Here is a 25,892-nt window from a genome sequence, read left to right as displayed (position 1 = left end):
CTGACCATTTGCATGAACATGTTCATGCGTTTGCAGGGTTCTGGGTCTGAATGTGTAGCCCCTGGTCTGTGCTATGGTGTACACTCCCCTTCCCTTCCTCATAGCAGGGACAGATCCCCTGGAAACCACCCCCCCCCCCTGCTTGGTAGGGAGGGGCGATGCACCTACACGCAGGAGCCCCAGGAAGTCGATCCCTGGGCTTGAGCGCTACCACTCCAGAAAAGTGAATGCAGGGTTATCTCGTAGAGTTGCAGCTGAAGGTAAATCCAGCCAGTTAAATGACCTTGGCAGAAATTGCCACTAGCAGATATGTTTAAAAGTGAATCGACTGGTCTAAGGGAAGAGAGAAAAGGAGGGGCGGGCGAGAAAGATACAAAAAAGGAAGACCCGCGAGGGAGCGCCAAACTTTTTGTTTCCTCTTTATTGGGGGCAGGAGTGCGTTCATTCCGAACAGGCGTATGGAGACTTCAAAAGATTTCGTGCCTCCAAAAACATACCTCTTCCCTTTTGGACAATTTCTTTCTTTTCTGCCTGCCCTTCCTTTTCTTGTTACTCCTCCAATAGCTCTGACTACATTCCTCTCCTCATTTTCCAGTATCTCATGCACTGTCCCTTTTTCTCTCCCCTTCACTGGCTCTCCTCTGACCCCCTAACTCTTTCTACGACTTTCGCCCACTGGTCCTCCACCATCTCTGTACGCCTTTCTCCGTCTCCTTAAAACACCTCTTCCCGTTTTGCTTTTTTTTAATGACCTTCTCTCCTGCATCTCACCCTGGCCCTCCTTTACTCCATTCCTTTAGTCCAGTCGACTCCGTACCATTTAGCCTTCTGCTTCATATTGTATCCTCCCCCTCCTCCTGCTCACAATGTCCTTTTTTTTGTTTCCTATTTCTGACTCTAGCTCTTTCGCGACCCTTACATCCCCATGTTCGTGTTATTTACTTCAGTTCCCTGATGTTCCCTGCCTTCTTCCCATTTCTTTCCTCCTATTCACTCTGTTGCTACCATCTCCGAATTTCTGCCTCCCTTTTGCTCACTCATCTTTCCATGTCTTCTATGCGCTGTACCCCACATCTCTTCTGTGCCGCTTTTCTTCACCCCCTCTGTTACCGTCATCCTTGCCATTTCTTTCATTATAGTCCATTCCCTATCCTTGGTCCGCCTTCCACCTCTTCTGTTTCACTCCTTCATTACCATCTCTTTCCGTCCCTTTTCAGCCACACTGACCCCCAACCCATCTCTTCAATCACTTAAGGTCTCATCTCCTTTCCACTCTGTTCTCCATCTATTCTATCCTCTTTTCTGTCTTATTCATCGTCCACCTCTTGATTTTCTTTTCTTCCCGTTGCGGTTCTCCATCTCACCATGTTCCACATTTTCCATGTCCTTTTGCCCTGTCACTTTTCTCCTGCATCCCTCATTTCTACCCCCATTTTCCTCGTACTCCTTCTCCATCCCACTCTTGCTGCCTCCTTTCTTTCCTCTCTGCCATCTCTTCATAGCCCATCTCTCGCTGTCTTCACCACCCCCATTTCTTCTGCCCCTGCCTCCCCCGTTGCACTCTTCCTTTCCTCCGTTTGGTGTGTCTCCACACATATGCCCACTTCTTCCTTATGTGTTGCTGTTTCGTACCCCTCCCTCACGACCCCATCTCCCCTTCCTTTTATTCCTTGGCCTCCGCCATTTCTCCCCTCTGTCCTTCATGTTGTTGCATCTCCACATATCCCCCAACTCGCCTGCTCTGCCTCCTCATCCTAGCTCTCCCGCTCTCGCTTGCTCTCTGTTCTGTGCTCTAGTTTTCGCCTTTTCTATAAATTAAACATTTCTCTGAGCTGGGGCTGATGCCGAGAGTTGTTTTTATTTCTGCCCTGAATCCTAATGAAGACCCTGGGGATGGGGGCTGCTGTGCTTTCTGCTGGGCTGCAACCTGGATCCTCCATTTGTATTGACGGAGGATGCTTATCCGCTTCGGCGGCCCAACAGTGTGGGCCTTTCCCCACTGTCACACACCAAGCTGCCGTGCTAAGAAGCATTTGTTTAATTTATGATGGCGTTAAGGGGGACCCAGGTGGGCAATGCGTGGGGGGACTGTCAGAGGAGCTGCTTTCTGCCCGTTTAGTGTGCCTTTATGTATAACCTTGCCTGCTTATGGGGGCTAGTAGATGCCAAGCCTCTTTTGTGCACATGGCCATTTTAAGGTATTTTGGGGCTCTGGACCGGACAAATGTGACCTGTACCACTCCAAAACCACAGAAATGAAGTCCTCAAAGAATCTTTAGTAGACCACTCCCTTGTTATAAGTGCACCCTTTCCCTTTCCATACTGCACTTGGCAGCGATGACCATGGGAACTTCCTTGGACTCCACTTTCCCTGTCCTTAATGAGGGTACTTGTGTTAGCTGTATCCCACGGTGCTTTCACGCTGGCCTGCTGGTGGTACCCTCTCCGACCTGCTATGTAGCCTCCCTCGCCAGAACTGTAAGGAACAGAATAATTTAGACCGCCTTCAACAGGGCAGTGTCATTAACAGGAGATGGGCTACACTCCTGCCTTCTAAAAGCAAATGATCACATGACACCTGGTTGATCTTTTAGACCTGAAGGGCTCTCTTAAGCCAAAGAACGTGCATATTGAGCACTGTTCCACTGCAAAATGAATTGGCTAGCCAACCCCCTGGTTGTACGAGAGGTGGTAAACATATGGTGATAAATGTGCATCTGGTAAATGACGTACCCCTCCAAGGTTTCCATCTTAAAGGGCCTCCTCCTCTATAACGGGCATAAAGTGTCTCTTGAGGCACACCCGTATGTCATTGATATTAGAATTTACTGGCTCATTGTAGGAAGCGAGGGAGGACCTAGCCATAAGCCTGCCCAAGGCCAGTCCATTCTGAAAGGGATCGGAGCGTGCCACAGACCAGGCCGTCTAGCCCGCCGTGGCGGACAATTGACTTCTTCCTGTCTTCTTGGAAAGTGTTTTTGGATAGGGAGACTTCTAGGGACCCACCCAGCATGCTCGCAGTAAGCATCCCTCCCCCTAGACCATCTCCCCCTTCCCACAGCTAGCACAACGTTAATAAAGCACCAAATAAAATTAATTTACGGTAGTAAATTACAACGATACAACATTACAAGTGACTACTGCAGTCTGCCCCACCCAAAAACTCAATCGCGGCCTTATTGCTCTTTCAAAATGTCTGCTTGCCGCCCCGAGAGCTCCCAAGCACGCCACTAGCAGCCTCTTACATCGCTCCTAGAAGGAGTGGGGGGGGGGGGGGCAGCGCGTTGGTCTAGTGCACAGGCGGAGCCTGTTCTCCCTCTGCCTTGCATCTGAGCAGCACTCCTGGGGAGCGTGGCTGCCCCTCCCATTCGCACTAAAGATGACTGCCTCTCTCCATCAAGGGTCGGGTCAGGCAGTCGGCGCATTGCTGTCCAACCTGGCATGATCTCAGCAGGGCCCGAGTCCTGCCTTAGGCCTCGATCACCAGAGCAGTGAGATGACATGATATGCTACAGTTATTGCCTTAAGTGGCATGACAAAACGAGCCAGGCTAATCAAGGGGGCGTGGCCTAAAGGCAGCGTGTGGCTTGTCGGCTCTTAAGGCCACGCTCCCGGCTCGGCACCCCCTCCAATCGGCCCTTTGTAGAGATCAGCACTCTCTATCTCTGCATCTATTACCTAAAAGGTAATGTTTTCAGCCTTAATGGTGGTGCTGCCCCTCTCTAGTTATTTGATAAGGGGCAGCAGCACAATTAAGGCTGAAAAGGTGAGGCCCCTGGAAGTGGAGGCCTTTTTTCCCTAATGGCTGAACCTCCCGTGAGCCATCATGAGCTTCAGGCTTTAGGAAGAAAGCCCTCGGCTTCCAGCGGCTTCCCCTTTTCTTCTATAATGGTGGCACGGGCTCACAGGCACCTCTTGATTTAAAGGGATGCCTCGCAGGTGCCAGCACCATGATTGTAGAGAAGGCATTTTTTCTGAATCTCTCGCACATGAGCGAGAGCTTCAGGCTTTAGAAAAATTCCTCATCCTCTAACGGCTGCAGCAGACTTTTGGGGACCCCGGCAGTACCCCGCCTCAGACGCATATTTCTGAATCTGCTGGGGGTGCCTCCGCGGCTAGCCCCGACCCACTAAAAGCCATGGCTACAGCCGTCTGGGCAGTACCACCCTTTACAGATGTTCTGCCAACGTTCCATGCTGACCCGTGCACCCTTCTTCCATAGCCAGCAGCCCACAAGGAAACCACACCATCCCTGGGCCTTTCTCATTCCACCAGCCAGAAAAGCGTTGTTTCCCAATGGAACTCCGAGAGGAACTACTCTTTGGAACGTTGGTGTCCTGTGCCTTATCTCACACAGCATTAATCGCGCACAACATTCACAGTGAGCCCTGCAAAGTCTTAGTCCTGCCCTGCAAGGAGCATGGCAAATGGTGGCCTCTTGAGACATGTGCAATAGCCTACAGTAACACAGTTGGCATAAAATAAGCAAGTGCCTGCAATAGGCCAGAACGAGGGAGTGTGGGTTTCTACTTTGCTCTTACATGGATCCTCCAGTGGCATAACACAAAATGTGGGGCCCCCTGTGAGCCATGCTGAGGGGGCCCCCCACCCCAACTTGGCAACAAATCAAGGGTTGTCGTACACTCTGGGCCGGCCTAGATTATCATGCGTGTACAATACATAAGAACACGCTGCTGAAGCAGTATGGCACACCGTACTAGGAGAAAGAAAGAAAAATGTGTTTTAATGCAACATACAGCACACTTTCTGAGAAAAATTGGCTAAAAAGCCAGAGTTTTGCAATTGTTTGAGGGTAACACCAATCCAATACATGCAAGTCACCAACAGTGCACAGGAACATTAATGCTTTACTATTAAAAATGCCATTCCACATTGAAAAATGTGTCCCACTGGATGCACTTTGTAGACCAGTGTAGACACGTAATAACATTAGAGTAAAGCATGCCAGGCCACATTTAGACATACCTAGACTGGTTGCACAGAAATGCTAGTCGAAGCAATAACACTCATCAAGAAGAGAGCACACATTGAAGCCCGGGTCTCTGCGTCCTCTAACAACACGGCAAAACTCTTTAAAATCTGCACGGAACTGGTAAATCCTGTTGCGGTCTCCACCTCTCCTGTTCCCTTCCAGGCCCTCTGTATGGCTCTGGCCTCTCACTTCTCTGCTAAAACTCAGGACATCCTCTCCACTATCTCCTCTTCTTCTCCCTCTTCCTCTCTCGGCCCCCCCTTTGGCCATCTCTTCCTCTCCTCCTCCTCCTTTCTCCTCTTGCTCTCTGACGACACCTGACAATGTTTCTAGACCAGCCCGATCCATGAAAGTGTTTTCCAAACAGGTGCTACCCTGCTCCTCCCAGAACCATCAAGGACCATATTGACATCCTTGCTGCAGCCTTGGCCGATTTCTGTAATCACTCTTTCACCACTGGAACGTTCCCCTCTCCTCTTAAGCACTCCCTTGTGCACCCACTCCTCAAGAAGCTGTCTGCCGATCCTACCTGTCCATCAAACTATTGCCCAATCGCCATCACCCCTTTCTTGGGAAAACTCTTGGAAAAAAGCTGGCCATCTCCCAGCTTACTCTCCACATTGAATCTCTTGGTTGTCTCCATGACCATCAGTCTGGCTTCAGAGCTGCCAGAGGCGCAGAAACTGCCCTTCTGAACACCCGTGAAGATCTGCTCTCTAACCTCGATTCCAGCATTCCTTCTGTCCTAGCCTTCCTTGATCTTTCCTCTACTTTCGACACTGTGAACCACTCCATCCTGATTAGTCGACTACTTGAGAACCTGGGCATCACGGATCAGGCCCTGGAGTGGCTCACCTCCTTCCTCTTGGACTGCCCCTCCCAGAACCAACTTGGTCCCTTTCTCTCCGTCACCTCTCTCTCTACCTGTGGCGTTCCCCAGGGCTCTATCCTCTCACCCTGGTTTTTCAACCGCTTCTTGGCCCCTTTGGCCCACCTGATTTCTACCTTCTCCTCTAACGTTTAGTGTTTTGCGGATGGCATTCAGCTTTCTTTGAGGCTCCTCTCATCTCTCGCTCATTCCTGACTGTCTATCCGTGATTCAGGATTGGTGCGCCTTCAACAATCTCTGCCTTTATGCCATCAAGATGGCGATCCGTCTCATTGGGACCCCTGCCCCTGCTTTCCCTCTCTCACTCTGGCCGCCCAACTTGGGCCCTCTTCCTTCGCCTTCCTGCGAGGCAAAACACCCTTTCTCATCTTCGACTCCACTCTTTCTCTCCTCGCATCTCGGACATCGCCAATAAGTCTCACTACTAACTAGCTGCTCCTCCTCAAAGGGACTCTTCCCTTTCTCACTTTCTCCCAGAAGCTCACTGTCTCCAGAGCCCTGTTTCTCTCTAGGCTGGACTACTGCAACAGCCTCTTTCTCAAGCTGCCTTCCTCTACTCTCGGCCCTCTGCAACTAATCCAGAACAGGACTGCGAGACTTATCCTTGGCCACAAGCCCAGGGATCCTATCTCGCCAGCCCTGAAATCTCCCCACTGGCTCCTGGTGGTTGCAAGAATCAAGTTCAAGAACCTTTGGATTGTCCACAAGGCTTTCTGGGGTCAGGCCCACACTACATCCAACTCTCTCTTCCAAAATACCTTATTTCTCAAGCCCTTCCCCCAGCTACCTCCAACTCTCTAAGGGCTAGACGCTTCTCCGGGCAGAGATTGGGGGGGTAGATCTCTCCTCTGCAGATGCCTCCCTCTGGAATGACCTCCCTGCCCCTCTCAAAGTTTAGCAGACCACCAGATGTTCCGGAAGCAGCTCAAAACATTCCTCTTCTCTGCTTTCGCTCTCTCTCCCTCCCCTGCTTACCTACCTGTCTGCTGTACCGACTGGTTTCTTGGCTACCCTCAGAGTCTCACTGAGGCCAGGCTCTTTCATGATTAGTCACACTCCACTGCCTCCGGCCTACCACGCACTTAGGGGCTGTAACCCTACAGTCCCTTGTTCTCCTTGCAATGCCAAGAGCCGCACTGCCCTCGCTGCACTTACTAAGAGCATTACTGCCCTGTTTTCTTCTTCCTGCTTCCTTGCACTTTCCCCCTCCCTCTCCCCTTGCATTTCTCATTCTCGCATTTGCACGATCTGAATGACACAAGGACTAGTAAGATCATTTGTCTTGTCCTCCCTGTCTTCCCTCCCTTGTCGTGCCTAGAAACACTTGTGTACAGACGTATTGTAATAGACTTGTATCATATTATTTTATCGCAGATGCCCAAACAAATATACATTGCCACAGTGAGAAACGGCTAGACTGGCAGCACCCAAATGCCAGTCGAGCCAGGTAATTACACTTAGCATGACTGTTTTATCAGAAATGTGCAGTTAATAAAAGTCATACCAAACTGAGGAATAACTAGACTGGCTGCACCAAAATGCCTCTCTAGCCACTAATACCACATATCATGCCTTCCTAGCCTGGACATGGACAACTATTATGATTTATCGCACAATCTCACCCCCCACACATACCCCTCTCCCTCTCGTGCACTACCCCGACCTCCAGAATCAGCTCCTTGGCCCATAATTACTTTCATGTCCCGCTTCCTTGTCCCAGAGCTTGAGCTTGAGGCTCCTTGCCTCACAGGTAAGTACTGGGATGAGGAAGAGTGGGATTAGGAGTAATGAGGATACAGGTAGCTAAGGCAGGAATTACCTCAATGTACCTCTACCTCATCCCAGTACTTGTGTATGAGGCATTTTGCCTTATAAACATGTACTACCTCATACACAAGTACTGGGACAAGGAAAAATAGGGCTAGGAGTAATGACTATTACCCATAAGTAATTAAGGCATTAAACAAAAGTAGGGGCTTAACAATATTGAGTTGACTGGGCTGCCCCACCCACCCCCAGAAATGTTGGGCTATGCCGACTCAACCTGGCTGACCTTCAGAGCAGTTGCTGAGCTGAACAGGACACAGATGTAAAACGGCACATGGGTTTTGCTGTTAACAAGGGTCCAGCAATTACTAACGTAAAGCATTTCACTGTTAGTATCTGCATTCAAATGCCAGATTTTTAAGGCAATTTAAATTGTGATGTGGGTTTAATACTTTGATGCCAGGGAAGTGATTGGTAGAAAGGGAACCGGAGACTGTTCATTCTCACAGCAGTTCATAAGTGGGTGCTTTCACACTTAAAGGAGAGAGTAAACTGCTTGTAACATTGAAGCTGAGCTGGAATAGTCTCATTAAAATGCGCAAAGAAGTTGGATGCCCCCACACAAATAAGTTTGCCCCTCTCCCACCGCCCATGAAGTTAGCGCCTCTCCCAACATTTGAAGGATCAGCCGCCCGAAATGTAGGTTTTGTTGCGCCCCTGAACACAAGCACACACACCATTCACCATATACACGCACACCCAGCCATCCATACATTTAAGTGTGCACCCTTTCACCATAGAGGCACACACACCCAGGCAGCCACCTATACATTTAAGGGCACCCTTTCTCCATGCAGGCCCACCCAGGCAGCCACCCATACATTTGTGTGCACCCTTTCATAATGCACACACACGTCATGGGGTTGAGGGGAACCCTATTACTGCAAAAAGAAATGGTTTCTTTTTGAAATCACTCTGACTTCATAAAGAAATGATTTCCGTTAAGGACCAAACCATTCCGGAAATAATTTCTTTATGAAGGCAGAATAAAATAAACTATTTCTTTTTTGAAGTCATAGGGGTCCCCCACCCCATGACCTGGAGGCCTCCAGCCTGGGGGTGTTCCATGTCCCGGGGTGAGGGGAGCCCTCAGACTTCAAAAAGAGTTTCTTTTTGTAGTCACTCTGCCTTCATAAAGACATAATTTTCTTTATAAAGGAAGAGTGATTTTAAAAAGAAATTTTTAAAAAAGATTTTTAAAACATTTCTTTTTTTCCTTTTTTTTTTTTCTCCAAGTGGGGCCCCCCTGCCAGGACATGTGCTAGCGGGGCCCCCACGCCGCGGGGGCTCCTGTTACGCCAGTGGCATCCTCTTCTGCATAGTAACCCCAATATAGACATGCCCTATTTGGGCCAATGCTTACATCTCGCATAGGTACAGAACTCTTCAGCATTGATGCGCATCTCAAATCAAACATCAAAAGGTTCATATACCAGAGCATGTGTAATAAGTTTAGAAGCCACGTCAAAGAGGTGCACATACACATAGCATAGTTGGAGAATAACCGATTAGTCAGTGTGGGGACACGGGCACCTTCCTGCTCACTTCTGAGATTTGGAGAGGGACAGGATTTTAAAGCAGTGTTTCTGTGAGCATCTTAGAGCAAATTCCTTTCATATGTGCACTATAACAATGGTTGCTGTTATTATAGATGGATGCTATTCTACAGCCAGATAAAGCATGCGTGAGGCTTTTTTTGAATAGCGTACCCTGAAAACAAATCACTCCTGGGTGTTGACCATTTGGAAATATTTAGTGACCAGCAATTTTGACCGGTTAGCCACTGGGAGGCTAAATGAGTTGTGTAGGATCACTTTTTTAATCGTATTTTTACCATCCGACAGCTCTACCTTCAAATCTTTCCTCCAGCAAATGTCATAGAAAGGGGACTCTGGGACTAAGACTAATTTGCAGCATAATTCATGCATGATTTCTAAATCGGGCATGTCAAGACGGGCATCGTTTTAGTTCATCGAAATCATGCATTAAAAAAAAGGCACCTTGCTGTATAACAAGGACTGGGAAACAATGTTATCAAATGCCAAAATTGCACACTGGGATTGAATCATGACTGATTTAAACTGCAAATTTGGCTTAGTCCCTGAGTCCCCTTTCTATGATGTTTGCTGGAGGAAAGGTATGAAGGTAGAGCTGATGGATGTTTAAAATATGATTTAAAAAAAACTAAAGCTTCCAATGATTCAGGACCTGATGGTTTGGCAAATGCCATCCTGAAATCCAACAAAAATCTTTGATCTGCTTTCCTGAATCTTTTTTTTTCAGGATATTCTGAAGTCCAGTAAACTCCCTTTGTCTTGGAAGAAAGCCCTGATTGTGGTTATACATAAAAAGGGCGCTAGTTCGATGGAATTAACCTATCTCATCGCTAGATTTCTCGAGTAAAACCTTCAGGGCATTAATTTTGAGAGAACTGCAGCTTTGGGCATCAAACAAAAGCTGCACTGACAAATATCAATCTGTCTTCAGACCTGACCTAAACACATCACATTATTGTTTTTCAATTAATTTACTAGAATCAAAGGCAATCCAAGAAAAAAGGGTTGAATATTGTGCCTTCCTAGACATATCCCAGGCATTTGACAGAGTAAATCGTTTCACTCTCTGGCAAAAACTGCATGATTTGGGGTGTCCACCTGGACTAATTGGTATGCTAAATTGCCTTGGACTCGGACACCAAAATGAAGGTCCGTTTGGATCAAAATGGCAATTATTATAGATTGATAAGCACCCTTTGTGGTTTACGCCAGGGCTGTGTGTTACCCCATTTTTATTTTCCATTTACATAAATGAGTTGGCAAAGGCCCTTGGGAAAATAAATAACTTTCTGCCTCAGCTGGGAAATCTGATAAATTATCTAGCCTATGCAGATGATGGTCTTGTTCGACCTGACCCCAATCGGCCTTCAAAGATCACTGACAGCGATCAGCTCCTACTTTACATCTTTGAATTTACCACTGAATGTCCCTAAACCAAAAATAGTCATGTTAAATTACTCAAAAAAGGAGACGGCACTTGAAATGGTCCATTAGCCACACACGTCTGGAAGTGGTTCCCAGCTTTAAATGCCTGCGGGCTTTTGCCGCGTAACAAAAATAAATACAAATAAATAAATACCTAGGAGTCAATCTTTGAAAAACATTCAGGTCGAATGTACTTAATCAAGAGGAAAAACAAAATTAAATTCTTTTGAACTATCTGCTAAAAACAAAAAAAAGGACGGAAGATTCGCAGCTATTCCAGTTTTGAAATATTACCATCAAAAGGCAATTCCATGTTTGCTTTATGGGGCTGATGCAGGGCTTTAAACAAACCAATGGGACAGACTTGAGTCATTGCTATTGAAGCGGCTGCTCTTAGTCCCAAAGGGAATCCCCATTGCATTTCTCCGACACAAGATGGGCCTGATCTCTCTCTCCGGGCCCATGCTGATTGGAGGGGACTGCAATTATTGAAAGTTATTATGCAGCCCCTGACAATGCTTGATGCTTGATGTTTGAATTGCGTACGGTACTGTTCACAAGCACTTGACAATCATGAGAGGATATAACTTGGATCCACTGGCTCTGATGGTTCAGCAATCAATATAGAAAAGCTAATTTTTGTATTTGACTGGATTAGGAACAGATAAAGCTATGAACTATCAACTTTTTAAATCATCTTACATATGAAATAAGAGCTTTTAACATTCTGCCTTTTTATCTCCGACAACATCCATCTAGAAAATATAGATTTGATATGTTATGTTCTAAATTAAATCTACTCCCGACTAAAGAGGTAGCTGGTGCAAGACAGGGCATTCTCCAGCATGGGGTCTGGCATGGATTCACATGCTCATGAATATTCCCCGTCAGGCTGGGAATCCTTGGTAAAGAAAAAATCAGTATCAGTTTCGTTTCTGATCTGTCTTTCTTAGTAGTAACCAATCACTGATCTCTGGGTCATACTGCCCCCCGCCAATGACTACCCTCTCCCTAACCCCCTCCCCTGGCAGCCATCCTCAGATTTTTACCGCACGTTCAAGTGTTGGGAGTCCTCGTGCTTTAGCTCTCGAGCTTTTACTGCGTTTTCGCGCTTTTTCCGGAGATTTTCTCATTTTTTTGGTTTGATCGAGCCTCAAGCTCCACCGTTTCCACTTCCGATAATGGGCCCACGTTATCGGAATTCTTCTACGCCCCTCAAGGGTCAAGTTTTCGTCGAGTTACGCTTCTTGGAGGTTCTAGAAGATCTGAGGCCTACCTCAACGGACATGGCCCCAGGACAAGGGAAGCTAGACTCCCGGATCCAAGCTGTTCAGGAGCTGCCCGGGATGCGGATTGCAAAATGTTTTCAAGGAGGACGAGCATTCGAGATGTCTGTACTGCCTTCATGAGGACAAGACGCACGTGGGAAAGGACTGTGCGTTCTGCAAGAACCTGTCGGAATGGACCAAGCAAGATCATTGTTCCCGCCTCGCAGCCTGGCTGGAGAAGGGCACAGCAGGTGAGAAGGCGAAGAAAAAGTCTGAGCGGTCTTCTAAGTCCTGTGAGGGCGCCCCGGCGACGGGGGCCCAACAGAAGGCCAAGCGCCGTGAGTTTGCGGGCACCGAGAGCGCCGAAAGGTCGGGCTCTTCGGCTGCCAAGCAGGGCGTGACTTCCCCCGTCACGATCAACCGCGAGCCAGCGCTCTGGTTCGGGGAAGAGGAAGTCCGAGAACCCGGGTAAGCTTCTGGAGAGGCCCCGGTCGATCTCGAAGGGAGCCGAGGGGGAGCGAGGCGATGACCCTCCCCCCAAAGCGAAGGCCCAGGACGCACCTAAGGTGGTGAGGGCCTTGATCCAACCGGCAAAGGCCTCCATCAAGGTTGTCGCAGCGGCCCTGGCGAAGCCGGCAGAGACTACTCCAATGGAGGCAGCCTCGGGGCCCAGAGTTTCCCTGCCACCGCAGAGGGAATCCTCTTTCCAGCCCATCGTTAAGACCCCATGAAGACCCCGGTGGAAAAAGAGGGTGGGTGGCCATTACGGACTCGGATTCAGCCTCCGAGGAGGATCTAGTGGAAACCGTGAAAGGCCTCAACAAGAGGTTCGAAGGCCTCAACAAGAGGTTCGAGAAGGTTCGATCCCCGGGGAAGGATCCTGCTGATGTGATCGAAGATAGCGACGATGGCGACGACGAGGGCCCAGTGGAGCAGCCATCCCGCCCTTAGCACCCATTGCCCGAGCCCCAGGATAGCTCGGCGGCCATTTTGTTGGAACCCGACGGAGGATCCAGAACCTGGACCGTCGGAAAGCCCTCCGAACAAGCGGAGGAAAGTCCACCCCTCACCGCCCTTTGTGCCCACAAGGCCTGTGGACCCCTCATCCCCCTCGCCAGACCCTAGGGATGATACAGCGACGGGGGACGGACGACGATGGTGGCGATAATACAACGAACATTCCTTCATCACCCCCCCCCCCCCCTGCCCCCCTTCGGGCCTCTCAGCCCGACGAAATTGGCTCTTTGCAGGCCATGATAGCCAGGGCATCCGAGCTCTTCCAGCTCTGCCCTGAGGAACAGAAAAAGGAAGGCTTTCTTTACCAACGACGGGAGGCCAAGAGAAAGATGGTCCTCGTGGTATTGTTGCTCGACGACATCTGGGACGAAGGGCTGGCTATCCTGAAGAACCCTTCCACGACAACCGCCAAGAGGGACAGGTACAAGAAGAAGTACCGGGTCCCCGACTCCACCCCCTTGTGCCTCAGGGCCCAGCCTATGCCGGATTCGGTCGTCTCGGCAGCGGCCAAGAAGAAGGCGGCGGGTGTGGCAGCTTCAACTTCCACTTCCCCGCCAGACAGCGAGGGCAAGAAGTTGGACTCCATGGGACTACAAGTCCTCTCGTCAGCGGCGACGACGATTAAGGCGGCCAATGCCTTAGCGATTGTGGCCCGTTACGACAGGGAGCTCTGGTTCAAGATAACACCCCTGCTAGACTTTCTACCGGACGACAAGAGGGCAGAGGCCCTACAGATTCTGCAGGAAGGTGAGGTGGCGTCGGATCACGCCATTATGGTGGCAACGGACATTGCCGATACCGGATTTCGCCAGCTGGGAAACAGGGTTTGCCTTCGGCGACGAGGATGGCTCAGGGCTACGGACTTTCGCCAGGACGTCCAGACCAGAGTGTTGGATATGCCGTTTGACGGCAACAACCTGTTTGGGAAGACGGTGGATGAGTCCCTCCAGGCCATCAAGACCGACACAGAGACAGCCCGAGCCCTAGGAGTCCTTAAGCAACAGCGGCCCTTTCGGAGCTCCGGAGGCAGACAGGGAGCCTCCAAGGATCCAGCGGTGGCTCTTCTACGTACTGCCAGGCGGCCCGCTCCTCGTCCCATGAGGCCTACAGAGGCCGCGGCAAGCAAGGAGGGTCTCTGCCATTGTCAAGGAGGCCAAGACGGCAAGGCCTCTTCCAAGCAGGACTGAACCGGCCGTTGCGTCGGGCCCCCACCGAAGCACCCCGGTGGGAGGCCGGCTGACGAAGTTAATCAGCGTGTGGGAGTCCATCTCCACCGACCGTTGGGTGCTGGACACCCTGGCCCACGGACACTCGCTAGAATTTCAAAAGAAGTGTCCTCGCATTCCTCCCGTGGCCAGGAAGGAGAATCCCGTCCCTCAACTGCTGTTGAAGGTAAGGGCGATGCTCAAGAAAGGTGCCATCAAGCTCGTCCCCAAGAGGCTCCGGGGCTCCGGAGTATACTCAAGGTACTTCCTCGTCAGAAAGAAGACAGTCGGTTGGCGCTCCATCCTGGACCTGCGTCGGTTAAACAAGTGCATCAAGGCACAGAAATTCAGGATGGTCACCCTCCAGCACGTGCTGGGACAGCTGGAGGAGGGCGACTTCCTATCGTCGTTGGACCTGGAGGATGCTTACTTCCATATCCCCATTCTAAAAGGACACAAAGTTCCTCAGATTCGTAGTCCAGGGCCGTCACTACCAATTCAGATCCCTGCTGTTCGGATTAAAGTCGGCACCCAGGGTGTTCACCAAGTGCCTCGCTCCAGTGGCGGTGCGGCTGTGCCTGCAGGAGATCCACGTCTACCCCTACATGGACGACTGGCTAATCGGTGCAAGGTCAAGAGAACTCGCCGTCGAACACAAAGCGAGGACCGTCCGCCTGCTCACAGAACTGGGATTCGCCATCAACTACCCCAAATCCCACCTGGTTCCGTCGCAGCTAACACTGTTTCTGGGAGCGAAGCTCGATGCAGTAGAGCGATTGGCATCTCCGTTGGAAGAAAGGACGAAGGGCATTTTGGGCAAGGTGCAGCGCCTGTTAGCCACAGATGTGGCCAGGGTGAGGTCCATCAAGTCCCTCCTCGAGATGATGTCCTCATGCATCTACCTTGTGCCCCTTTGCAGACTTCGGATGCGTCCGCTACAAGAGTTCCTCGACGCCCGCTGGATTCAAGTGGCGGGCAGCTTCGAAGACAGGATCCCGCTCGACGAGGAGTTCCGTCGGGCGATTCTATGGTGGGGTACACGTGCGCACCTCACGGCAGGCACAGACTTTCAGACCCCGGCGTATCAGGAGACTGTGACGACGGACGCCTCTCTGGAGGGATGGGGGGCCCACACTGGAGATCTCCGCGCAAGAGGCCTCTGGCTCCCGGAGGAGAGGTCTCTCCACATCAACATCCTGGAGCTACGAGCCGTGTTCTGGACGCTCAAATCGTTCCTTCCATCCCTCAAGGACAAAGTGTTGAGGATCTTCACCAACAACACCACCACGATGTTCTACATCCGGAAGCAGGGAGGCACCAGATCCCCAGCCCTTTCCAAGGAGGCCCAGGATCTGTGGCACTGGGCCGTCGCCCAGGGGATGTTTCTGGTTCCCTTCCACTTGGCATAAATAAAAAACACCATCGCCGGCTCACTCAGCAGGGAGCTGCGCTCGTGCCACGAGTGTGAACTACGCCAGGACCAGGTGGATCGGCTCTTTCAACGATGGGGCAAACCCCAGATCGACCTGTTTGCGACGGCGACGAACTCCAAGTGCCAGAGGTTCGCCAGCAGGTTCACACAGCCGAGGAGCATGGGCGATGCTTTCTCGTTCCCTTGGAACGGCCTGTTCCTGTACGCTTTCCCTCCGTTGCCGTTGCTGCTCCGTCTCATCAACCAGCTCAAGAGGTCCAGGTGCAGGATGATCCTCGTCGCACCGGCGTGGCCGAGACAGATCTGGTTCCCGGACCTTCTGTGCTTGTCAGCGTCCCCACCTATCATCAAGCTGGCTACGGACGCGGATCTTCTCTCCAGAGAAGGTGCCATTCTTCATCATGACCCGGAGTCGCTGAACTTGCAGGCTTGGCTCCTGCAGCACTAGAGTTTGGAGGATACGATATCCCGGCTGACTGCAGAGAGGTTCTTGCAAAAGCCAGGGCGTCCTCAACTCTCGTGCTATGGACATAAGTGGAAGAGGTTCTCTGTCTGGTGCGGCGCACAGAAGATTAACCCCCTGCGGATTACGTCCCTCAAGTATTGCCGTACCTACTGTCGCTGGCCAAGGCTGGACTGGCTCACGCCTCCATCAAGATACATCTGGCTGCCATCTCCCGATACACCAGAACTACAGGACGGGCATCCTTGCGGTCTCATCGCCTGATGAAGGAATTTATGAAGGGACTATTCCGATCGTTCCCGCCGGTGAAGGCCCCTGCCCCGCCGTGGGAGCTCAACGTGGTGCTGACCCGGCTCATGGGGGCCCCATTCGAGCCTATGCATTCGGCGCCGTTGAAGTTCCTGTCGTGGAAGACAGCATTTCCCGTGGCCATCACCTCAGCACTAGGAGTGGGAGAGATCCAGGCCCTATCTTGCAAGCCTCCATACTTGACTTTTCACGACACGAGGGTGGTGCTGAGGACGCACCCCTCCTTTATGCCCAAGGTGCCGTCAGACTTCCACCTCAACGAGCCCTTGGTGTTGCCAGTTTTCTTCCCGTTGCCTTCGTCGCAGGCCGAGAGGACTCTGCACTTGCTGGCCGTAGCTAGAGCGCTGAATTTCTACGTGGACCGCACGAAGGGTTTTCGGAAGACATCACAGCTGTTTGTGATCTTTGGACCTGTGAATCAAGGGAAGGCTCTCTTGAAGGTTTCCATTTCCATATGGCTCTCCGGCTGCATCATGCATTGTCACCGGTTGGCAAACCGACCGCTGCCCGGACGTCCGAGAGCCCATTCGACCAGAGCGGTCGCTGCTACCACGGCGTTCCTGTCTGTTGTGCCCCTGCTGGACATCTGCAGGGCTGCTACGTGGAGGTCGATGCACACCTTCACAAGATTCTACTGCTTCGATCGGGACTCTAGGGAGGAGTCTGTGAGAACGTAAAAATTATGGGTGGCTCATTCACAAGATTCTCGAAAAGGAACAAGTTACTTACCTGTAACTGTTGTTCTCCAGCATGGGTCTGGCATGGATTCACATGCGAACCCTCCCTCCTTCCCTTCTGTGGCTCTTCACTTGGTCATACTGCCACTTACGTGCTACCAAATCTCAGGATGGCTGCCAGGGGAGGGTCTTAGGGAGAGGGCAGTCATTGGCTGGGGGCAGTATGACCCAGAGATCAGTGATTAGTTACTACTAAGAAAGACAGATCAGAAACGTAACTGATACTGATTTTTTTCTTTACCGAGGATTCCCAGCCTGACGACGGTGAATATTCATGAGCATGTGAATCCATGCCAGACCCATGCTGGAGAACAACAGTTACAGGTAAGTAAATTGTTCCTTTTCGAGAATCTTGTGAATGAGCCACACATAATTTTTACGTTCTCACAGGGTCACAAAACACTATTCAAAATGTATCCTAAAACATACCAAATATTGCATGCATTCTTAGTGACGACATCGACAGCATCACTGGAAGCTAGAGCATACTGATGATATCGCACATTACCTCACTGATGACATCACAACGAAAATCTCTGGGGGAAACTACCCTTCAGAGGAAAACATTTCCTAGGTTTATTTCAAGGCGTATGAAACCTATTGTACAGGTGTATGAACCTTTTAATCCAGTCAGGCTGTGGGCGTAAAGTTGCCACTCGTGCTGACCAGTACCTACTCAATGCATACTGATGACCCGGTCAATGCGGCAACAGGCCATGATGGTCCTAGTTCTTCACTAGTTAACAGTGGCGGCATCTGTGCGGTCATCCGTGTGCACTTTGGCTGTGTGATAGGGGCACTCGGAGATAGGGGGCATGGCATTCGACATTTGCTGAATTCAAGGGGTATTTTGTGCATTAAACCATCATCTTAGGGTCACTTCAGTTACAAACAGATGCATTTCAATGGTTTTGTTATATTTAACTATTTCAATTGACTCTCCCAACTAAAAATACATTTCTGCATGTATATATGTTTATACACGCACACATCTTGTAGCAATGAAGTCCTTGAGTATCGGAGCCCTAAGCCGTTGTGTTTACGAGCTGCCATATCCATGTGAATAGAAGACCATGTGGATATCAGTGACTTGGTAAACCTGTCTGTGCAGAAAGTGAAGAGTGCCTGATGTTTCCCAGAATGCTGTGCAGCAAGATCCCATTGGAAAATCCCAGCACTAATGTTTGGCTTCTTTTTTTTCTTTAGATGAAGACTGTCAGTGTGGCGCTAGTGTTGTGTCTGAATGTGGGCGTAGACCCCCCAGACGTGGTGAAGACTACACCCTGTGCCCGACTGGAGTGCTGGATAGGTAAGTCTATGTTTGTGTTCAGGGGACGAGGGAGCAGTCTTCACCTGGCAATAGTGAATGCCTTTTCCAGTATGAAGTTGCTATACTTGTACCTGTGAGGCCAGTGCCATTCAGAGGGTGAATGGGTGCTTCCCTTGGGTACTTTCTGCAACACCATGATACGAATATCATTCAGCCATACCTCTATCACAAAATCTCCCTCGGAGGTAAATTAATGATGTCGGGTGTCTGCATCCTTGCGCTTGGTGGGGGAGGCTGCCTCTCAGGCAGATGGTGCTTTCTCCTTTGTTTCTGGTGTCAGTGTCGCATGCTACTGCATTGATATGCACGCGTGGTTTACTCGCTTCTTGTGCCCCCTTTTCTGCTCTTCCTGTGTCATGGTACTTCTTTGGCACCCGCAATTCTGTGCAGTGTAAAGCTCCAAGGCATTCTGTTTTTGGGACCATTTCACGCGACTGGATCATTTTGTTGGGGCTCTTGATGCATGCTCTGCTGACACGATGTCCAATGGTCTACACATCTCGGTGCTAAAGTTAAAGATGGTCAGCGTTCCATCTGTGCCCTGACTTGAGGTGTAATGTGGCATTTAAGATCTGCATATTTTGAAGATCCTTGATCGGCAGAATTGGTAGTAAATCATTTTTAGTCTGGCTCTGGGGTGCAGTGGAACACTGCAGGATGGGAAGCTCATCAGGCAATGCGGCCATATCCCCAATTTAAACAGGGCATAGGTGTTCCGTCTGTTTGTTTTACCCACACTTTACTCCACTAAGCTGCCCCTTCCTTTTTATCCGCACACTTTGGTTTGGATACTGCAGATGGGAAATAACGGTGCCAATTTGCAGACCAGGCTTTGCACTTTGAAACTACTACTACAATATAAAAGATTTCTAATATGACGCATTCAAGATTGATTATATGCTTGTCATAATTTGGTTTGACATTTTTCAGGTGTAAACCCGAGTGGCGTACAGAAAGCGTGTGTTTTATAACCGTTCAGTAAAAGTCCAATTCAGACGTTCAGCCGGGATAAGTAGTGATCGAGAGAGTATGCCGTTGGGGAGCCGATATTGACTGTATGAGGGGAGCGAATGCTTCCATATTGAATGGTGTTTGTCTTAGTTTTGAGAAAAACCTTCTTAAAAAGAAAATGTTGGCTGCTTCAAAGGAGCAACCATCTATGGAAATGGCCAGAAATCTTCATTGAGTCTTGCAGCAGCTCGGTGCTAACGAATGAGCCATTTAACGTGACATTAGTTGGCTAGGAGATTATTTGGGGTGGGGTGTTTACTCGAAGGGTTATTCAGCTATTTGCTTATCTTAACTTGGACTAACAAGCACGTTGACATCATCACTTTGTGAAACTATGTGTCCATTCAAGTCACAAAAATACATTATTGCGAGCCTTTTGCCTTTTGCTCTTGCTATTTGGCTGCTACGAGGACGAAAGGCGGACCTCCCGATCATGTGACTGCTGCACGTGACCTCGTAAAGAGGTTCTTCACCAGCATACAGCCACCCTTGCAGCGTTAAGGCCTGGAGGCAGTAAGGGCTGGAGCCACTGTTTGGCAGTTCGGCGGTGACCTGTGTCCTCATCACACGGGTCAGTTAACACACCTGGCCTCACACCATTAGTTGCCTGTATACCCCAGTATACTCTATCCAACTAAGGTGAGTCTGCGGGGCCTTCGTGGTGGATTATTGCCCTCCAACGGTAGTGCATCGTCCCTCTAAGTACTCCAGCAGCCGCCTCTCACGATGTGGTCCTACACAGACATATAGCTAAGGATTCCCTTTGTTTTGTAACACTTACTGTATCTCCGGGACAGGGGTGGAGAGACGGACTCTGGCGGCTCCCTAAGATCTCGGCGTTCCCTGGACCTGTGAGCCTCTGGTACTGGAGTGACACTAAAACCCTACTCACTTTGCCCATGTGGCGCACTGTGTACTGTATTCTTAAGATCGACGTTGTCTAGGGTGTTAAGATAATATCTACACCATTTGAGTCGGGTGGTTATTTTATGTTGGTATTTTCTACATTGATTTTATCTTATTGAGAACTCTTAGGCCCGGTGGACTACGGGGGTGTGTCTGTTGGCTTCACCCTTTGACCTGGAGCCTACTCAGAGTGTTGGTATCTGCATAATCTCAATGAGATCTGGCTTGCGCAGTGGGGCTGGTCTGCTGACCCCAGCTGAGGAGCATATGGAGGTACCACGTGAAGTAAGACAACCCCAGTGGGCTGATAACCCAACAGTAGCCCACCTACACTGGTGAATGTATCCCATCTACCTGAAATAGGGGTCAAATTTGCTGATGATAGAGAGGCACACCCATTTGAAGTACAAGAAACGGCCATTAAACTCGGGCCAGAAAATCCACCTCTTCCTCTTGAACCAGCTGTGACAATATGTAATAGGACTAAGGAGGTTGACGCTAGGGTGTAAAAGTTTTTTAATCCAGAAAAAAAACACCACTAGTCCACAAAAAGGGGAGCAATGGGGCATCAATTTATTTATTAGCACCCCAGGCATTCAACCTTACTCTGTCCTTGAGGCCAATTTCGGGTCAAAAGATCATGGATCATTATTTTGTCAAATCTGCCACAACGAATACAGAGATTAAATCTCTTCCAACACTAAAGGGGACAGTGATGCTTGACGACTGTGATGGCGTCGCAGCCCAATGTTGGGGGGGCTAAAAGACCTGACTGATATCAGCATCATCGAATTGGCTAACTTAGCAGAAGGCGAATTGGAGGCTTTAAACAATGATCCCTGTAACAAAATCCATGTGACGTTCCCACATTTGACTCTCCAGCTCCACTAGTTGATGTAATAAATGAACACTCTTCTCACCCCTGCCAAGAAGAGCGGCAATCATATTTTGAAACGGGAGATGTTGCAGGCGTTTATGAGGGTTCCTCTGAGTTACATCATACTTTGATTGAGGGAAGTGGATGAGCGCATTTGCCTGTCTCACCCTACTGTGTCAGCTTTGAATATGGTGCTTAGCTCTTTTGTAGCCCTACATAACATCTGGGCAGAATTGAAATCTACTAATATCATTTTGGCCAATGTTACTTTAAAACTTGAAGAGCTTGGATCTGAGGTTCGATTTGTTAACTGGGCGATAAGGGAGGAGGTGGCATCTGTGGATGGGCAGCCACCGAGGGCAAATCTTGATTTTGGCCCAGGATCAGTCATCGAAATTTCAGATGATTTGAGATCAAATTGCTAACCAAGCCCGTGTTATTTCTGGTATTGACGCCAGTATTATTGATATCACTAATGACCAATCCATTGCTGTGGAGAATGTAAAAGTGGTTTTGGTAGGTGAAGGAGGCTCACCTAAAGCGCAACTAAGTGCTCAGATTCCCAAAAAATCTACAATAGTACCAAAGGGCAAAGTGGAGAGCGGGGGCCAGGAAAAATAGAATTCTATCTTTAAGAATGGGCCACCGCACACTCTTTCGCGCGAGATTGTCTCCTGTTCTGGAACAAGCAATTCCAATTTCTGAACCTGTGTTAAATGCCCAAATAATACCAGAGCATATACCAATTGTATCTGAGGGACAGGAGGGGGTACTGATCCCTTCCATTTCAACTAATGAGCCACTAGTAAAAAATGTGGAGTTTTCAGAGGGCAGCGGGACCCTCGATATGAACCTTTGACTGAAGTCAAAAGGTTTTCCCGTTATTCCTTTCTCTTTTCCCTATCCTTTTGGTATGGGGGATGAACAGGCAGGGGGTTTTCATCGATGTGGCCGTTTATCTAACCAATTTGTCAATCTGGGGCCCATTGGAGGGAGCAAGTACTTCTATGCAATTACTAGGGAATAGTGTGGCACAAAAAAATGTACCTAGCTGTATTATAATTAATCCTCTGAATCAAATGAGGTTAGTATCAAGGGCCCGAAAATTGTAAATGATTCACCCCTCCCCAAGTTGGCCAAAGAGGGTATTCCTAATCCACAATTGTTAATCCCATGTCCCAATCCTATTTTGACTCTGGACCAGGTAGTGGTAGGCTATGGATTGGGGAAATCTACTTTCCTTAAGGAGGTGGTTGACCTACCCCACGAATCCACCCACCCCAGAGTTTCCGCGGGGATTAAGGATTTATTGCAGCATCTTCATTACCCCTCAAGCATCAATGTGAGAATCCACGAAAGTACCTACTAGAAGTGGTGACTCTCGGACGGGCCCTATAAATACCCCATTGAATACAAACTCTTTTTCCAACACCCTCAAAGGGAAATTTACAATACATGCAGAGAAGGGTGGTGGATCGTAAAATTCACCAAGTTAAGATCCACTGCACCTTGGGTTCAGATTACCAGATCTGCATGAATCAGCCAAACATTTTAGCTGTTTTTGCGGCTATCCCAAGTTTGGCTCTGGTGTCATCGGCCGATATTGGGAGGGTCTCTTTCCCAGTTAGAGAGGATATGAGTAAAAGTATCATGTCTCTATCCTCTCCGCTGGTAAGAGAACACATTTTTACCCAAAGTGAAGCATTGTCCGAATTGGGCTCTGTAATCTCTCATGTACACGAACCGAGCTTGGGAACCCATCAGAAAGGTATGGCTCAACCCTGTGTAAATTTACCTAAGGCCACTGTTATCCCTGATAAATTGGTCCAGAGTGGAGTGTCGAATGACATGGATTGGGGATCTATCATCTCCTCCTTATGGCAAAAACTGGTCCCATAAAAAGATTTTTTTTTGGGAGATCAATGGAAGATTATTCCATCATGTTTGAAATCTTGGAACACCAGAGGTAATGCCCATCTTTTTAATAATACGGAATGTATAGAAATATGGCGAACGGCAAATTGTATTTGCCTACAGGAGACGTGGTTAATTTCAGCACCAACTCTGGATGGATACAGTGTTTTCATCCAGCCGGCGTGGGATGGGACGGGGGGGGGGACCCTCGGGTGGCCTCTTGATTGCAGTGGATGTTTCCTTGGGTCTCATTGGGGAGGCAATTACAGGCCTGCCTTTTGGCACATTGGGGGTTGATTGTAGGTCAGAGGACAGATCGATTAAGCTCTTATTGCTCAATATTTATTGGCATAAGGGTATTGAACGTGCTGATCCTTTTGTAGATGAGATCTGTCGGGTGTTGGATGAGTGGATGACCACCAATCCAGAGGGTAGGGTGGCTGTCATGGGTGATTTGAATGTTGATTGTGCTCATTCCAATAAATTATGGGAATTAGTAGAGATCTTCGGGGGCAACTCAGAGAAGCAATTTGTTGGACAGAAGTGGAGAATAGGTCTTGGTGGTAGGGGGCTGTTCCACTTGGCAGGGTAAAACTAGTGAACCACAGAACACCAGTGAGTGGCATACTTGGCACAGAGGGGATAGCTCATCTTTGATTATATTTTTGTAGATACTTTCCTAATGAACTTCATTTCAAAATTTTAAGAACAATTGGAGTGCTCGTTGTATTCTGACGGCACAATTCAATTTGGTTCTGAACATAGGGAAAAGTAGGCAAAATTACAATGAATTGCTAAAGTAGGGCGTAATGCTGTTAGATGGTCTGAAAAGAACATTTGTTGCTTGAACTCTACCATATTTCATGCATTGAATTGCTCGACCTATGACTGGAAACTCCAGAATTTTAATGGAATTGAGTTCCAATCATTTGTGGGTCATATGATTGGTAAGATCGCCTTAAGGAAGAGCGTTACTAGTTTGGCCAAGTTAGGCATGCCCACTGTTACATTGCCAATGTGGCGTCTGCAAAAAAGATCTTACGGAGATCAGTGAAACAGATCCAGAACACAATTCAGGATGAAGTTACCCGTAGGCAGCTAGTTGGGAAGCTCAAGCAATTGTACAAAAATTACTGTAAATCAGTTAAATATGCAATATTACAGAACGATGCAGAAAAAATGCCTGGGATCCTAATAGCAGCCGATGTAACTTAATTCTGGTATTTGGTGAATGGACAGGACACAAATTATTCTATCTTTTAGTCTAACTCGATATCCGAAAAAGACTGGATTGAATTTCCGGGTGACAGATTGGGTAAGGCCTCAGTAGAACCTCCATGGATCTTGGATCTAACCAGGGAGGACAAGTGGAATCCCCAAGTCGACCCTGAAACCATCAAAATTGATCTGAAGATGTAAGCAATGTTGTCCCGCTCTTCAAATGTGGTAGCAGGACCGATCCGGCAAATTATCGCCCAATTTCTTTAATTGATGCAGATTGTAAGATCTTCTCATCTTTCCTGCTATCTCACTTGGAGGAGTGGGCACACAGGGGCCACCCGTTGAACAAATTCCAGACTGGTTCTAGAAGGCGTCACTCGACCAACATTAATGGGCTTGCCCTGAAGTGCGTGCAAGAAGTGGCATGGTTGTCACCAGGGGGTTGCAGGTACATGGCCTCGATCGACCTGACGGCTGCATTCAATCGGGTTGATGGAGGCAGATTATGGCAAAAAATAGCCAGCTGGGGCCTTTCTTTGGGGCTTTTGAGGCTTATTAGCGGGGTTTACGAAAAGTTTGGGGTACGGGTTCGCCGCTTGAACCAAACAGGTGACCTGTCGAGGAGAATTAGATCATTTCAGGGTGTTAGACAGGGATGTACGTTGGCTCCCTGGCTATTCAACCAATATTTTTCTGACGTAGCCATTTCACGAACTAAAGGAGGACTCCTAGCCCCTAAGATCGGCAAGGATAAAATAATTTGGCTCGCTTATGCCGATGATCTATTGATTTTTGATAACACCAAGGTGGGCTTACAACGGTCTCTCAATAGTTTTGAAGCATATGCTAAAATCAATGGGTTAACAATTAATCCTCTAAAAACCCAGATTCGAAGGGATTGTGTCCTCCGACGTATTCCTTATCTTGATAGATTTCTTCCAGCTTGCTGGCCTCGGAAACATTTTTCAGTAGAGGGCGCTGCGCGTCGACGTCCCTCAAGCTGGTGTCCTTCGACAGCCTCCGTATCGGCGCTGACGTAATCATGCATATAAATAGACTTGCGCAGCATCCGTTGCTCAGTTCCGTTTTTCCGCGCTTCGTTGGCCTCGGAACCGTGTTGCTCAGTTCGTTCTTCAGGTAGATTCTACTTATTCCTCGAAGATATCATACTTTATTCGATGGCTTCCTCATCCAAACTGTCGACCCCACGGTCCGGCTTCAAAAAGTGTTGTGATTGTGGAAAGAAAATGTAATTGACGGATCCTCACAGGATCTGTTTGTGGTGCCTGGGATTGGAGCACCATTGTTCAGAATGCGAGGACTGCATGTCCATGACGGCAAAAGCCTTGAAGGAGCATAAGGGGGAGCTCGAAAGAGGTAAGACTCTTAAAACTTCTACTCCTTCGAAAGTTTCCTCGGCAGAGTCGAGACATTCGTCTCCTCGCCGTCACCGGAAACATTCCCGTTTGAGGTCTCGAAGGGGTTACCATCAGTCTTCGAGATCCAAACACT

The 25,892-nt window shown here is 48.9% G+C and overlaps 1 protein-coding gene across 4 annotated transcripts in view; it reads left to right on the top strand.

Moving 5' to 3' along the window:
- The window catches only part of RPTOR (regulatory associated protein of MTOR complex 1), a 2,822,438-nt gene that overhangs the window by 342,342 nt on the left and 2,454,204 nt on the right, over positions 1 to 25,892 (top strand). For all 4 annotated transcript variants that reach the window (XM_069655181.1, XM_069655184.1, XM_069655182.1 and 1 more), the window contains exon 2: positions 18,328 to 18,430. In XM_069655181.1, coding sequence (XP_069511282.1) covers positions 18,328 to 18,430 — 103 coding nt within the window. The remainder of the gene's footprint in view (positions 1 to 18,327; positions 18,431 to 25,892) is intronic.

This window comes from Ambystoma mexicanum, chromosome 3q (assembly GCF_040938575.1).
Source record: "Ambystoma mexicanum isolate Mex_15411 chromosome 3q, UKY_AmexF1_1, whole genome shotgun sequence".
Classification (NCBI taxonomy): Eukaryota; Metazoa; Chordata; class Amphibia; order Caudata; family Ambystomatidae; genus Ambystoma; species Ambystoma mexicanum.
The sequence above is the reverse complement of the archived record's forward strand: the minus strand, read 5'-3'. Positions and strand labels throughout refer to the sequence as shown.